The sequence below is a fragment of the Typopeltis vanoorti genome, chromosome 9 (genome assembly GCF_054136105.1).
Source record: "Typopeltis vanoorti isolate ZY-2024b chromosome 9, IOZ_Tvanoo_1.0, whole genome shotgun sequence".
NCBI lineage: Eukaryota > Metazoa > Arthropoda > Arachnida > Uropygi > Thelyphonidae > Typopeltis > Typopeltis vanoorti.
This window is the reverse complement of record NC_143557.1, coordinates 88,182,312-88,199,675: the sequence shown is the minus strand read 5'-3', so window position 1 is coordinate 88,199,675 and position 17,364 is coordinate 88,182,312. Positions and strand designations below refer to the sequence as shown.

Here is a 17,364-nt window from a genome sequence, read left to right as displayed (position 1 = left end):
GCTTACAACATTATATAAATGCAGTACAACATGTTAAAGGTTACAGCTTATGTTTTGACATTGATTGAATAGTTAATAATTGGAATTGTTTGATTAATGCTTTAGATTACGAAACAAATGCACTGCGATCTAACACCGATATTTGTTTGCTCTTGTCATTGCACGTTACGTCATTCCCAACTGTAACTGCTCAAATGGCAGTGTATTTTTAGCATGCTTACGTGCCTTATTTCTTTGAGATATGAAACGTTTATTATTGGTGCATGTGTGCCTGGTGAACTATTTTTTGTAAATCTTATTTTATTTTGTTAAAATAACATAATTATTTATTTATTATCGATACAAGGCTGAATTATGACGAGTGTCACTGTCGAAAATATGAAAAGAATTATAGTTTTTCAATTATCATTACATGAAACAAATTCACTGCAATCTAATGCTGATATTCGTTTGCAGTTGTCATTGCTATTGATACGAAACTTTTATTATTGGTGTTTGTTCGTGTTGAGAATGAAATATTTTTAATAAAGCAATTTTTAATATGTAAATTTATTTATTAATAAATTCGTTACTGATTAGGAAAAAAAGTGTTTTTTTTTTTTTTTAAATATGCAGCTCCCCCACTTAAAATTTTCACCAGCTGCCACTGCTACAGACGATTAATTAAATTAGTGTCAACTATGGAATGTTTTAGATACAAAGAGAGAGAGATCAAGGGATTGTAACTTGCTGAACCCTGTGAATAGAAAGAGAGAGGATATGATTGAGACATAAGTTGGTGAGGGGTTGTTATCAAATTAATATGAGGAGATTTTTCATAGACTAGATGAAGACAAGGGCCATTCCTGAAACTAAGGAGGATGTGAGCAGGGGAGTGAGAAGCAGGTTTTTTGCATGGAAAGTGATCAGTGAGTGAAATGTATTGCCTAAGAGTGTAGTGAGTGCAGAAACTGTGAATGGATTTAAGGCACAGTTTGATGATCTTTTTGCATGAGAGGACCTCCTGCAATGAGTCCATTGACTACATGGAGGTCAGATGTTAATAATAATAATAGAGATTCATTGATGTTGTCTGATTTCATGTTTTTTCAAAGTTGTAATTGCTTTCAATTGTCATAATTAGAAAAGTATGTGTTTCCCATCTGTTTGATTTGATGTCATGAGCATTAACTTTAACTAATTTCTACCATGTTTGCATTTATTCCCCCCCCCCCAAAAAAAAAAAAAATTGCACATTTTCTTCTATGCTGAAGTTGTTCCTAATCTTTAGCATTTCTTTTCTGTTTAAATTCATTTTCACCAAAAGAGCATTATATAGGAATTTTGTAGTCTTATAAAAATTAATTCAACTATTAAATCAGTATTTTGTAGAGCAGAGGTCGGCAACCTTTTTAATATGAAGTGCACATTATAAAATTTGAAAATTACAGAGGGCTCATGACACAGGCATTTTTTTTCTCATTTCAAGCTTAGAGATTCTATGATTAGTTGTTTTTAAGAAAAAATGAGATTTCAAATTTTAACATTATTTAACTCGCTTTTACAACATATTTTTGTCACATATATGAATATAAAATACCATAAAAATAAAATAATAAATGAATACAAAAAATATAAATTCAATAGGATTTAATGAGAAACCTGGCCTTGTACATCATCTGCTAATTTTTTATACTCAAGCATATAGTTTGAAGTACCTGCTCTTAAACAATTATCCAAATGTGAGTCTGTAAGTTGAAATCGATATTTTGATTTCAAATATGCCATATTTGAAAACAGGGTGTTGCATTTGTATGTAGTTGCACAATATGAATAAATTTTTAGTGAGCATTTTCTCAGAATAGGAAAAGTATTTCTATCTACTAACTTCCAGAACATTTTGTCATCATGATGAGATTTTAAAATTATGTTTTGTAAATTAATTATTTCCATTTCCAAGTCTTCTGTGTTACTTAGCTCAAAGTAATTGGAAATTTTAGCAGGTATATCATCTTCAGTAATGTTAAACGGATTTAGGAAAAATCTAACAACAGGTTCTAAAGTCACAAAATCTTGAAAGTGGGAAGAAAACGAAAACTCTTCTACTAGTGTATCTATAATTTTTATATACTATGTAGTGCTAAATGTTTCATTATTCAAACTTTCATTGATATGTTTTACATTTGGAAAAAATGTTTTACATTTTTCTTTGTAAAAATCGCCTCTTGATGTAATAAATTCTTTTATTTGCGACAAAAGAATAATAAATCGCTCAAGTATTTTACCTCTGCTCAACCACCTCACTTCAGTATGTAATAGTAGGTCGTCATTTTCAGCATTTTCATTTAATTTCAAATGTAATTTAATTAACAAAGATGGTTTCAGGACTGTACAATATGAGTTATGAGGATTGACTGAGGGAATGTGGACCGCAGAGTTTGGTGGATAGAAGAAGGAGAGGTGATATGATCAAGACTTTTAAACTGTTGAGAGGCAGTTACAGGGTAGTTCTTTCACTTGGTGGAACGGCAGGAAGGAGCGATGACAAGAGTCCATCCCTGGAAGTTACGAAATTAGGCTGTGCTCAAGAGGGTGAGGAGTGGTTTCTTTGTGTGGAGGATGGTTGAACTTTGGAATGCATTGCCTGAGAGAGAGAGTGGTTGCAGCGGGAATGGTCAATGGGTTCAAGGAGTAGTATGATAACCTTTGTGTTTCCTAAAAACGACCTCCCACGATGAGCCTTTTGACTCCATGGAGGCCTGGGTAATAATAATAATAACCTGTGTTGAGTTGCTTTTGATTTTATCGAATTAATAATTTTTGTTACAATTGACATTACATGTTTAAAATTGGCAGTTTTAGTGTATAACATTTCCTGATGAATAAGACAATGATATACAATAAATTTAGTAAATAAAGGGTTCTGTCTACACAAGCCAATAAATCCATTTTCCTTACCAGTCATTGCTCGTGCACCGTCAGTAGTAATTAAGTTAATTTGTGAATTGATAATTTTTTTGTATAGTACAAAATCTTTAAAAACAGAAAATATATCTACTCCTCTTCTCTAGTGTGCCCCTTCAATGGAAGAATTTTAAGAAATTCTTCTTTTGTAGAAAAATCATCCAATACCATTTTCACTAAAATTGCTAATCGTGATGTTATCTGTTATGTCTATCGATTCATCCAGCTGTGGTGAAAAGAAAACACATTTTTCCATATCATTTGCTAATTCTGTTTCTAAACAATTGATTCATAATAAGTTTAGTTTAATCCTTTATCCAAGTGTGAGCAAACAGGGTTTGTGCCTGAAAGTATCTTCAGGACTGGGGTAAGGTAGTACAACACCAAGGCAACTTGTTACAAAGGTGGAGAAAGCTCTCATCACTCCTATCTCAGTATCTCCCATAATGCAAAAAAGCAATCTCCTTGCGGATATGTGTAATGCTATGCATTAAGGCAAGGGCCACTACCCATACCGGTTTCGACCTTTATTGAGGTCTCGTCAGTGGGAACCAGGCCCAGTAGTGGAGACACCAAGGCAGAAGCAATGAGAGGTCGATTCAATTCTTCTAATTACAGTTCTTGCTGATAACTGCAGCGTATTTATAGCTGAAACTATTTCAGTTTTATATTTGAAATCTTCAAAAAGTGAGTCTGCAGCTTCTATAGATTCTTTAATTAAATCTCCATCTTTTTTTTCCTTCTTAGCTAGCAAATGTGAAATTTTAAAAGATGCCACATGTTGCTGCTTTTGACTGTTGCAACGGTTTAGTAAAAAAAAATTTGCCGTTTAGTAATGGATGATTTCAAAGATATAATTTTTTTTTCTTATTTTGGATTTCACTGGATAGTCAAAATTAAAATTGGCATGAATGGTTTTGAAATGTCTTTCTATATTACTTTTTTTTTAGAAATAGCCACACTATTATTACATAATAAACAAATACATTTGCCATTAAGATTGATAGAGCAATAAAGCTCTACCTCCTAATCGTCATTAAAATAGTATATTCTTTTCCTTTCACATTTATCCATTATAAGAGGTTAAAAATATCTTTGTGAACAAAGTATTTTATATTTGCACTGATAATGGGAGTGATTCAACAAACACACATACTAAAAAACAAAGTGTTCTAACAATATTTAGAAGTGATGTGAAGGGTAGTGAGAGCGGTCGTATTGATAACTAAATGATATCAACAACTCAAACTACTTATGATCAGTGGTCTCGCATCTTAATAGGCATAAATAAAGCAGTTTACGATAATTTCTCTGAATGCACATTAAAAATTCACTGCGGGCACTCTGTTGCTGACTCCTGTTATAGAGGAATTCAGAATCATTTAAAAAGACTTAACAGACACCAAAATACTTAAATCGAAATAATAAATTTAGTTTAATCCTTTATCCAAGTGTGAGCAAACAAAGTTTGCGCCTGAAAGTATCTTCAGGACTGGGTTAAGGTGGTACAACACCCCAGTCCTGAAGATACTTTCAGGCGCAAACTTTGTTTGCTCACACTTGGATAAAGGATTAAACTAAATTTATTATACTCTAACCAAGTGAAAAATAAACTTTCAACATCTTTCTCTAAATCCAGAGTAATTTATTAAAAAAGGGTGGCACACCATTTGGCAACTCCTATAGGTAGAGATGACCTGCGAATGCTTCTGCCTGGTATCTCAACTTGGGCCTGGCTCCCACTGAAGAGACCTCAATAAAGGTCGAAACTAGAGGAAGTGGCCCTTCCCTTAATGCATAACATTAGACATATCTGCAAGGAGATGTGTTTTGCATTATAGGAGATACTGAGACAGGAGTGTTGGTAGCTTGCTCCACCTTTGCAATGAGTTTCACTGGTGTTGTACCACCTTACCCCAGTCCTGAAGATACTTTCAGGTGCAAACTTTGTTTGCTCACTCTTGGATAAAGGATTAAACTAAATTTATTATACTCTAACCAAGTGAAAAATAAACTTTCAACTTAAATCGAAAGTTTGTATACCCACACTTATGGGTTGACTGTCTTTTTTAAATTAGGAGATAGATTATTTGCAAAACATTTAAATCATCAAGCTTAGATATTGGAAGGCTTATTCATTTTAATTGCTTTATTTGAGTTATTATCTCATATTTATATATATGCTGATTGGCCACTTTATTAGGAACACCTCCCTATTTACAAAACGGAGAGATGTTCCCAATAAAGTGGTCGCTCAACCTGTACTGACAAACTGATTTTTTTTTTTTTTTTATGTTGAGCCCATACACGAGAGATTGGCTGAATCAATGTATTCTGTTCCACAATACAGCAGTGGCAAGGAGGACGAAAAGAAACTTGTTCTGAGGGTTTCAAAGTACATTGCTAAGGATGTTGAGCAGCAGCTGTATATGTTCCAAAGCTTTGTACTAAATGAGGGAATTTTTCATATTATTTCAGATGAACATTTCCCATGGAAATATTTATAGAATACATATATTGCAGAAACCAAACATCTGTGTGAAAGTGGGAGGAATGAGTTGGTAAGAGATGGGTCATTAATAAGTCTAATTGCTCTCTTCTATATTGAGTCAAACATTTTGAGGGAGCTTTTAGGCGCCCCACTTCAAATGTGAGAGCAATATTCAATAGTTGGGTAGATTTATGATTTGTATTAGGTTAACAGCTGTTCAGAGGTGAAGTAACATCTTGAGCGAAAGAGAAATCCTAGTGTTTTAGAAGCTGAGGATGCGATGGTTGTAATGTGTTTATGCCAGGAGAGGCTTGATGTGAGGGTAATTCCAAGAAGAGATATCTCATCTTGTCTTGAAATTTGGGTGTTGTCAAAAGTAATACTGGGAAAAAATGGTTCTTTTTTGTGATGGCTTGGAGATCAGAATTGAGGGCAGTAGCAGTTGATGTTCTGTAGGTTGAAGCAAGTAGAGTAAGGTTTATCAAATGAAAGGGAGGAATGTAATGTGCTGTCATCTTCAAAACTGTATATTGGATTTGACGGTCAACTGAAGTAGGTCATTGATATATAACAGGAGGAGTGTTGGTGAGAGGAAAGAACCTTGTGGAACCCCAGCATTAGTTGAATGGTGAGAGGATAAGGAACCGTCCACCATCACACATAGTTTGCATCCAGACAGAAAGATGTTGAAAGTTTATTTTTCACTTGGTTAGAGTATAATAAAATTAGTTTAATCCTTTATCCAAGTGTGAGCAAACAAAGTTTGCACTTGAAAGTATCTTCAGGACTAGGGTAAGGTGGTACAACACCAGTGTCTAATGTTATGCATTAAGGGAAGGGCCACTACCCAGACTAGTTTTGACCTTTATTGAGGTCTCTTCAGTGGAAGCCAGGCCCAAGTGGAGATACCAGGCAGAAGCATTAGCAGGTCATCTCTACCTATAGGAGTTGCCAAATGGTGTGCCACCCTTTTTTAATAAATTACTCTGGATTTAGAGAAAGATGTTGAAAGTTTATTTTTCACTTGGTTAGAGTATAATAAAATTAGTTTAATCCTTTATCCAAGTGTGAGCAAACAAAGTTTGCGCCTGAAAGTATCTTCAGGACTGGGGTAAGGTGGTACAACACCAGATAGGAGATACTGAGATAGGAGTGTTGGTATCTTGCTCTACCTTTGCAACGAGTTGTCCTGGTGTTGTACCACCTTACCCCAGTCCTGAAGATACTTTCAGGCGCAAACTTTGTTTGCTCACACTTGGATAAAGGATTAAACTAAATTTATTATATCCAGACAGAAAGCTGGCAATTCAACTACAGAAGTACTGAGAACCAAATGATGGTAGTTTGCTTAGTAAGCTTTGTGCCACACCTGGTCAAAAGCTTTTTAATTTCAGCCACTTGAGATTTACCAAACTTCTCTGTAGCATTTGTCCAGAGATGAGTGACATATGTGAGCCGATCTCCTGTTGAACAGCAGTTACGGAATCCATACTAGCAATCGTTTATTAGCTGGGTGCCTTCAAGGTAGTGTAGGAGTTGGGAATTGATGAGTTTTCCCCATTACTTTAGACAGGACTGAGGTGAATGAGATAGGGCTGTAGTTAGATGGTAGTGATTTGTCACCCTTCTTGGGAATGGGTTGAATATAGGCCAATATCCAGGCAGTGGGATATATATCAGTGGAGTAATAAGACAGATAGGAGTCAGTTCTGGTGCACAAACTTGCAGGACAATTGGAGTAATGCCATCAGGACCAGAAAACTTTTTTTGTGTCTCATTTGGACAGTATTTTTCTGATCTCTTTCTAGCAAAAGGATATCGGGGGCATTGTATGTTGGGAATCTGGAATGGTTGAGGGACATTTTGCCATTGTCAGTTATGCATGCATTGGAAGCAAATTGTGAAGCCAGGATTGGCTTTTTCTATGGGTCATGATGCAGTAGAGCCATCTGGATATGATATTGGGGTGGGTGGGAATAGTGTTGGCGTAAGTTATGAGGCTGCTTTTTTGGTCTTTTGGACTCTGTTTTGGAAGAATTATTATTATTATTTTATTATATTTTTTTTCATCTGTTTTGGGCTTGAGTATAAGCTCTAAAGGAGGATGGTGTTCTTGATTTGAGTCAGTTATGGTATGCTTGATTTTTCATTTGTATACCCTTGGCACATCTTTTGGAGAACAAGGGTTCAGTTAGGGAATAGCAGTTCAGAGTAGTGTGGGGAATATAAGTTTCCATGCTGGTGAGGGTTACTTTGATGATAAGTTTGGTGCATATGTTTGGGTTAGAAGGCCGGAAGCAATAGTCTAATCATGGGAATGAAGCATAGAAGTCACAGAGGCTATCCCACATGGCACTGTTATAATGCCAACTACTCTTGTATGGGAGGGGCTGTGTAAGCATTGTTGCATGGTGGAGGAGATGAGCACTAGATTGTGGTCAGAATTTCCTAGGGGCCTACTACATTCACTGTGTATTTAGAAGGATCATTGGTGAGGAAGAGCTCTAGGGTGTTTGGGGAGTGGTTCGGGTTATCTGGTATTCTGGTTGACATGTGAACAAGTTGTGTATGGTTGTTAGTGATGGCAAATGTTTTACATCTCTGCCTGCAAGATCTGTGCAACTGGAGGAGGAAAGCCAGTTGGCGTTGTGAACATTAAAATCTCCTAAGATGATTTTACTGTTGGGAAAGTGGGACCAGAGAAAATCAATTTTCAAGGAGGGGAAATTAAAAAGTTCAGAGTGGTTGGTGGCATTAGGTCAAAGTCGGGCAATTCTAGGTTGGACGCTCTCTGGCAAGGTATGTCAGAGCAGATGTATGCAGAGATGCCACCCTTGGGTCGAAAGGAGTTAAAGAGTGTGTAGTTTGGAAGGTTGAGATGAATAGTGCTGGGGGAGGTGAGATTTGAGTTTCTGCCAAAAAAAACTAGGTTGGTTTGGTAGACTGAAGATGGTAGGGGATACTATTAAGGTTGAAGTTGAGACCACGGATGTTGGTGAAGTGGATATGCAAGGTTCTGTGAGACATATTTGACTGCAAGGGTCTTGCACATTTTCTATGCAGTTCCTGCATACTAGTCTCCATGGTGGCTACTAGTAGTGTCACTTGATTTTTGCACTAATTTAGCTTGTTTGTAGTCTATGATCCAATTGTTTTCTCCATTTTGGCGTTTTTCTTCTAGTTGTTTTCGAAGATGACTTGTTCTCTCTGGGCAAATGTTGGATCTGGTCGAGCACATATGCGTGATTGGGGTGAGTGTCCTTGAACTTGTTGATCACTGTTATTAATTTAGATATGCTTGTTGACATGTCACACTTTTACAAGGCATGGAAAGTTTGTTCCATCTTTTTTTTTTATTATTTATAGGTCTGAAACAATGGTACCTGACGATATTTTTAGAATCGAAGTTGCATCCTTCTGCTAATTTAATGATGTATTCTTTTAGTGATTTTCTGTCAGAAGATCAAATGTCAAAATAATGGCATTGGATTTTTTGTTTTTGGCCTCCATCGAGTTGTGTATCGTTGTTACGATTAGGTTGCAGAGTTCATGTGCAGGCAAGGGTGAACTTGCGTTGCAGCACTGATCTTCAGTTAGTTCAATCTTAGCTTCCAGCACTTGTATTTTGGAAAAAGTTTCGTTCATAGTATTGAGGTGCTGTTCGAGGTTTTCGACTCACTGGCTTAAGTTCAGGAGCTGTTTAACAGAAGAAAGGCACAGCAAACAGAAAAAAAGACTGTTTAAGGTTGATAAATAGCTTGTACTCTGATTCATCTATTTTTGCGCAGGAAGTGTGTAGCCAGTGGCAACAGAACTCGCACAGTATACTTTTTTTTTTTTTATCAATGACATCAATTTTACAGCTGCAGCACTTTATGGGTTTGTTGAAGATCGATGATGCTGTGCTGGCAAGACACAAAATGTTCTCTCATTGTTGGCTTTTGTTGCTGCCATTTTTGCTTCGCACAGTAGGCATAGCAGGCGCTTACATGTGGCTGATTTTTAACTAGAAAAATAACTGATTTGATGTGCTGTAGATACTTACAGGTTGTGCAGAAATAATTGGCTCCTTAGTACCCACTGTTAAGATTTCTGATGGGAGCCCAAGTTCGGAGCAGCTTATTCACAGACGCTGCCTGGTGGACCTGGATGGATTAATGAATGAATGACAACAACTGTTTCTTTTAAATTAGGATAGAAGATTTTTTTTTATCACATTTCACCTATTGTACATTATACAGCAATAGTATTAAACAGTATATATTATATAGTACCTGTTGTGTCGGAAAAAGGGCTGACTCACTATTCGTAAGCCATTTTGTTTCCGATCCAACACAGAGACAATGAAGACCTAAGGATAAGGACATGCTTATACTTCCAAGGATAGGGCTAAGGGAGTATTGTATATATATATTCACTCAAAGGTATATCAATTTGACTGAGATTATTAATATTAAATAAACTAAGGAAATCGGTGTTTAAAACTAATATTGTTTCTGTAAAATAAGCAAAGGAAAACTGTGTTACAGGACCAATATTGTTGTTATTTAATGTCCTTAAGAGATCTGTGTTTTAGAACCATGTAAGAATAGTTCAGAGTTAAGGTGACCAATCGGCCGTAGCAAAGAATGTGACATAGTCAACGAGAGAGGACGCTCGGAAGGCAAATATAAGACGCCGTGTGAGACTCAAATGCTCTCTTGTTTTCTGTTCCTGCGTTCTCATCCAAATCCTGGATAGCTGAGGAAGCTCATCGCTGGTGCCCAGCAACAATCTCCCGGTTGCTGTTGTACCGAGTCGAATAAAGCTACCTAAGTAATGAAGTCATAATTCCAGTAAAGAGCAATTGGTGAACCACGCCAATGTATAGTCAGCGAAGGGCAGCCTTCGAAGAAAGTCTAAGTAAGTCGCAGAGGCCATAGAAACACGAGGCTAGGAATTTTGGAAGTCTTGCCATATCAGAAGTGAAAGCGTGGGGGAAGTCACGGGAACCTCTTGAACAAAGACAAGATGGTAATGTACAACCTTTTCATACATGTTATAGAATTGTAGACGTAAAAAGGAATAGGAGCCAAGGATTTGAGGAGCTCCACACACACATTAACTTACCCATAGTGCCTTAATGGCTGTTTGGACTAATTGTCTGTGTCAAGTAAGCTGGTGCCATTCCAAGCTTGTGCCGAGAAGGGAACCTGATCTTTGAACTGTTTGTCAGGAAGAAACTATTTGCATTAGTGTTAGATATTAGCCTGACTTTTACTTAAATTGTGGGGGATAGAGATTTTGCAGAATTAGAATTTGTTTTCCATGTTAAAATATAAGTTAGAATGAGTTTGATATGCCATGTATAAAGTTTATATCTAATTGTGCTTAGGAAGTGAGCATTGAGTAACCCTGTATGGATAAGTCGAGTCTGAGTTTAATAATATGACAGAGATATAGGATTTGCATTGCTTAAGCAAAGAGATTGTAATTTTGGATATCTTAATCTAAATGGGGGGGGGGGGTTCAGACTCTCAATTTAATTCAAGGAAGGTAACTTAGCATTGAAATTGTTACTTAAAACGTATCTATATTAGTGGTTTAATAAATGTATTCTTTTATATCAAAGTTCATAAGTTCTGATTTTCTGAGACTGAATTACCACTTATAAAACTTTCGGACCTGTGTGAGTGAAGGGGGAAGCAATTCATATAAGAAAGAAAAGGGGGGGAGCCACGACTGCACATCACGTGATCCCTAATAAACTAATGTTATTTGTTTGAGTATCAGAATTTAGTTGCCGGCTGGCGCAGTTATTCAAAAATATAAATTTGTCGGCAATAAAATAACTGATATGCATGAGAGATAAGTGAAGCATAGAATAATAATAAGAGATAATAGTAAAAGGAAAGTAGAGACATATACAGAGACATAACATACCAATAGTACATTGGTGCCATGGGTGAGCTAAGAGATCTTTTTCGTAGTTTTATTTATTTATTTGTATTTTTACTTATCTTTTACATGACTCCAAGTAATATTCTGTCTCTGTATTCTCTAATACCTTCTTATTGGTCATTCTTACTTATATTTCATGTGGAACAGTCAATATTATACTGCACTGATTTTGTTTAATTGCAGTCAGTCAAAAAAAGAAATCAAAAACACCAATAGGCTATTCTCAACCAATTCTTACATCATGTTTAATACCTATATAAATGAAAATATTTTTATAGCTTTGAAATTATTTTTATATATTACTTTAATTAAAGTCAGTTGTTTAAGTTTATATGTCATTGATTTTGCTACACAGTAAAGGAAAAACTTGTATTTTGTCTTTTGTACATACACCGTTTAAACTCTTGACATGCAACTTCATTTAATTAGGCCAAATTATGCTATTCCCTATTTCGTCCAATTAACCAAAATCCACTCTATATGTATGCAGTAGTATGGCATTGTCAGTTCCATGTTGCAAAGCATAAGGTTCTCAAATTTGGTTCGTAACAGTGGGATGCCAAGTATACACTTCGCCGAGAAATTTTAAATGAAGTTAAGGAGACAAGAGACCTTGGAGTGGTGGCAGAGGACAAGGATCTGAAGTTAGTGGTCACATTTTTCAAGTTGTAAATCGTCATATCAGATAATGGCAATGCTACGGAGGACCTTAATATGCAGAAATAAAGAAGTTCTGGTTCCATCATATAAGGACTTGATCAGGCCTCATATGGATTATTGTGCACAGATTTGGTCCTCTGGTTTTCATGGTTATGAGTAGGGGTGGACAACCCCATGGCTACTGGCCCATGTGGCCAGTAGACAACACATTTGCATCCAATGGTGTTTTCGGAAAATGTTAAAAATAAATTGAATGTTTCAATATTGGTTTTATTTTATTCAAATTAAGTGGATATTGAATCCAACATTATTTCATAGCCGAATATAGAAACTACAAGTTGTTGGAATTTTTTTCCCACTTGGTTAGACTATAATTGCCAGCAAAGATTGGTCGATTGGTAGAGCCTCTGCTACTAATGGCTCAGTTAAGTAAGTTTGAGCATGGTTAGTAGTTGGAAGGAGATCAATCGTTCAATGCTGTTGGCACACTCTCCCTCGATGAGTCTTTGAACTCCCTGGAGGTGTCAAATAATAATAATAATAATAAATTTAGTTTAATCCTTTATCCAAGTGTAAGCAAACAAAGTTTGCACCTGAAGTAACTTCAGGACTGAGGCAACTCATGGTATCTCCCATAATGCAAAGCACATCCCCTTGCAGACATGTATAATGCTATGCATTAAGGGAAGGGCCACTACCCAGACCAGTTTCGACCTTTATTGAGGTCTTGTCAGTGGGAGCCAGACCCAGAAGTGGTGATACTAAGGCAGAAGCAATGGAAAAGTCATATTTACCTATGCGAGTTGCCAAAAGATGTACCACCTTATTATTAAATTACTCTGGATTTAGGGAAAGATGTTGAAAGTTTTTTTCCCACTTGGTTAGACTATAATAAATTTAGTTTAATCCTTTATCCAAGTGTAAGCAAACAAAGTTTGCACCTGAAGTAACTTCAGGACTGAGGCAACTCATGGTAAAGGTGGACCAAGCTCTCATCATTCCTTGTCTCATTATCTCCCATAATGCAAAGCACATCTCCTTGCAGACATCTATAATGCTATGCATTAAGGGAAGGGCCACTACCCAGACTGGTTTTGACCTTTATTGAGGTCTCGTCAGTGAGAGCCAGACCACTTTTTTACGTCTGCAAGGAGATGTGCTTTGCATTATGGGAGATATTGAGGCAAGAAGTGATGAGAGCTAGGTCTACCTTTACCACGAGTTGCCTCAGTCCTGAAGTTACTTCTTAGGCACAAACTTTATTTGCTTACACTTGGATAAAGGATTAAATTAAATTTATTATAATCTAACCAAGTGGGGAAAAAACTTCCAACATCTTTCTCTAAATTCAGAGTAATTTAATAATACGGTGGTACACCTTTTGGCAACTCATATAGGTAAATATGACTTCTCCATTGCTTCTGCCTTAGTATCACCACTTCTTGGTCTGGCTCCCACTGACGAAACCTCAATAAAGGTCGAAACCGGTCTGGGTAGTGGCCCTTCCCTTAATGCATAGCATTATACATGTCTGCAAAGAGATGTACTTTTTTTTTATGGGAGATACTGAGACAAGGAGTGATGAGAGCTTGGTCCACCTTTACCACGAGTTGCCTCAGTCCTGAAGTTACTTCAGGCACAAACTTTGTTTGCTTACACTTGGATAAAGGATTAAACTAAATTTATTATAGAAACTACAAGAATTTCATGCCAAATATTGAGACTTAAAAGTTTCAACTGATACAAGCATACAGCAACCTTTCGTGACAGAGCAACTCGTAGTAAAGGTGGAGCAAGTTCCAATCACTGTCCTTAGTATTTTCCCATAATGTAAAACACATCTCCTAGGAGATGTATGATGTTATACATTATGGGGGCAGGTTACTACCCAGACCGGTTTCAACCTCTTTTGAGGTCTTGTCAGTGAGAGCTAGACCAAGAATACTCTGGATGAAGTGATATAGAACTTATACTTTACGATACAAGTTGCTAAAAAAAGGCTTCACTTCGCAATGCAAAATTATTCAAATTAAGTGGATATTGAATCCAACATTATTTCATGCATTGCCAAAGTGAAGCCTTTTGGCTCTCTTTTTTCAGTAATTTTTGGTGCCTTTTGTAATGTGACACCTTTTTTAGCAACTCGTATCGTAAAGTATAAGTTCTGCATCACTTCATCCTGAGTATTCTTGGTCTAGCTCCCACTGACGAGACCTCAAAAATGGTCGAAAAACATTATGGGAAAATACTAAGGACAGTGATTGGATCTTGCTCCACCTTTGCTACGAGTTGCCCTGTCATGAAAGGTTGCCATATGCTTGTATCCGCCGAAACTTTTATAGTTTCTATATTCAGCATGAAACTCTTGTACTTTCTATATTTGGCTATGATATAATGTTGGATTCAATATCCACTTAATTTGAATAGTTTTGCATTGCTGAAGTGAAGCCTTTTGGCCCTCTTTTGCGATAGATTTTATTTTATTTTTTAGTTTTACATAATGTGACTAATGTTGCTTTCATTTTCCACCATTTGTGGTCACTATGAAAAATAAGTTGCCCACCCCTTGTTATGATTGAAGTCATTCTGGGTCCCAAGAAGACTAAGGTGGTAACTGGTCTTTGGGATGTGGAATATGAAGACAGATTGAGAGAATGCAGTTTGCAAACCCTTGTGAATAGACGAAAGAGAGGGATGTGATTGATACATTTAAATTGGTAAGGAGTTGGTACTGGGTCAATGTGGAAGAAATTTTTCATAGAATGGGCAGAATAGATTAGAATAAGGAGGTCATTTCCCTGGAAGTTGTATGAGGAGGGAATGAACACAGACATAAGGTTTGTTGCATGGAATGGAATACATTGCCTGACCTTATGGTGAATGTAGATACATTGAATGAGTTTAAAGCACCATTTGATGGGCTTTGTGTGTGTAATGGTGTGTGCTTCCTGTGACGAGTCTTTTGCCTTCGTAAAAGTCTGATGTTAATTATAATAACAATAATAATTTTGAAATTGATTTGTTTTAAAAAAAATTTATTAACACAGTTGCTTTTTATTTTCATATATCTAGTACATGCATTTTATCATGAAGTGCTTTATGCGAATAGTAAAGGACTAATTCCAGCCAAATTTTCACCTCTTCAGTAATATGTAAGTCAGTTATGAAAATTTCATTATTTCATATATTATGTTTTGTATAAAATTGAGTTAATCATTGTTATTATTCCATCATGACAAATTAAATGATTTTAATTGCCACTAAGTATCCCATTCCACCTTTGTATACAGAGTATCATTAAGTTAAATATTAGTCTGTGCCATTGTACCACTGTTAGCTATTTTAATTCATAAATAATTTGTCATAATTGTGCACTTGAGAAGCCAGAAAACCTAGTATACAGGTAACCCTCGTATAACGCGGATGATAGGTTCCATAGAAATGCGTTATGTGAGACTCAGATCACATAGAAAAAGTAGGGTTATGTTCCAAAATCTTTTTTTTTTTTTAAATTATATAAACAACAATGACATATCCAACAAAAAATATTTTTATTTAATTCTGGTAATTCATGTTAGTTATGAAAATATATAAACTATGAAACAAATACATACCATAAAATTATAAAAATTACAAATTGTACATAAACTTCATTGCACATAATGCATAAATGTTTTAGGCAAAATAAAATAAACTGCATATTTTAATCTTTCATAGCACGAGGATTTGAGAATCGGTTAATAAACATTGGTTTTGTCATGTAATCACCTGATGCATTACTACTAAACAGTAGAGTAATTCTATATTTGGAAACTTTGAATCCAGGAGCTGATCTTTCATTTTTGGAAATATAGGTGTGTTTTTGCATTTTTTTCCAATATAACCCAGATTCATCCGCATTGAACACCTGGTCTGCAGTATAAATGTTTATAAATTTTGAGAGCCTTTTTGTTTAATAAGATTTCCATCCAAAGGAATTTTCTTTTTAGTGCAATCTTCTATCCAAAATTTGGATAGAAGATTGCACTTTAATGATTTGGATTCCAAATCATTAACGATTTCTCCATTTTTTCCATTAGAATATCGCATACAAAAACAACGCGCTTTGCACTTACCATTGACCCAGCAATAACACTTTCTTAGATTTTATGTTCATTTTGCTTGATTGTTCAAATTGTTGAATCATTTAAATTCAAAGTCCCTGCAACAACTCCTGATTTTTCTCCATTTTTCAACCAATCCATGATTTTAATTTTTTTCGAGAGAAATGAATTTTCTTTTCCATGTTGGTTTTTCCCCTTTCATTGCAGTTTGTGACCATTACTGTAAAAATAAATGTTTTACATAAAAAAGCATTGCATATTAATTATGTATGTAACTTACCAGAAAATTAAGTGCTCAGCTTGAGATTAACACACTTATGATTTTTAATGCACTTTCCTGGCAGAAAACAAAGACAATTTTCAACAATAAACACTTTACACGGTAAACAGTTGATGTACATGCGTGCTAAAGGATATTTCCCCTAATATGAATTCGCTACTTATAACTACATGCGAGATACGGGCAGATGCAAATTTAACGAAGATAAAATTTGATTTTTAACTCACGCGCTGAAAAACATATGAAAAGATAAAGGGTTACTACAATTTGTAGACCGCTTTATATCGAAACTGTGCTGTATAAGTACCTGTATCCAACAGCGCCATTTGTATGCAAGTAAAGGAGCATGAAGGAACTTTGTTGATGTGATAGATTGAAGTCATGGTAATTAGAGAAAACATTGTGAAGAAGGCTGTTCCAAAGAGCAGAAGTAAGTAAAATGAAAGAGGTTGTGAAGTTGGTTTGTTAAGTTTGAAATACATTTCTTACAAGTGGATGATTACCAGCAGTTGCATGAGTTTTTGCATGCTTAGAGGAGAGTGGATGAATAATGTCGGCATGCTATATCGATTAGCTCCTATATAAATATATTGAAAAGAATGCATAAAAAAAAAATCTTAGAAATACATGGAAATACACAGAATTTCTGTGGGATAGAAATAATCTAATTAAGTGGATCACCCTGTTCTGCATTATACTGAATTTTTATGGATTGTTTTAATGCACTGTCCCAAATGAAAGAAAATTATCCTGTTTGGTAAATTTTGTGATTTATATGGTATACAGTGAACTCTGTATTATTTGAACCTCAGTTAACCAAGTGCTTCATATGACCTGCTAATTACAAATATCAGAGAAGCTTAGCTCCGGTTTTTCATCACTGGAAGCACCATGTTGCCATGGCGATGAGTACATTCACAGTCAAGGCACCCACAACAGATTATGGC

General features: G+C 35.7%; 1 protein-coding gene across 2 annotated transcripts in view; it reads left to right on the top strand.

The window, feature by feature from the left end:
- The window catches only part of LOC150103231 (protein NipSnap homolog 3A-like), a 147,923-nt gene that overhangs the window by 107,496 nt on the left and 23,063 nt on the right, over window positions 1–17,364 (top strand). For both annotated transcript variants that reach the window (XM_090397645.1, XM_090397644.1), the window contains one exon: window positions 15,107–15,186. In XM_090397645.1, the coding sequence (XP_090253771.1) occupies window positions 15,107–15,183 (77 nt within the window). In that variant the 3' untranslated portion in view covers window positions 15,184–15,186. The remainder of the gene's footprint in view (window positions 1–15,106; window positions 15,187–17,364) is intronic.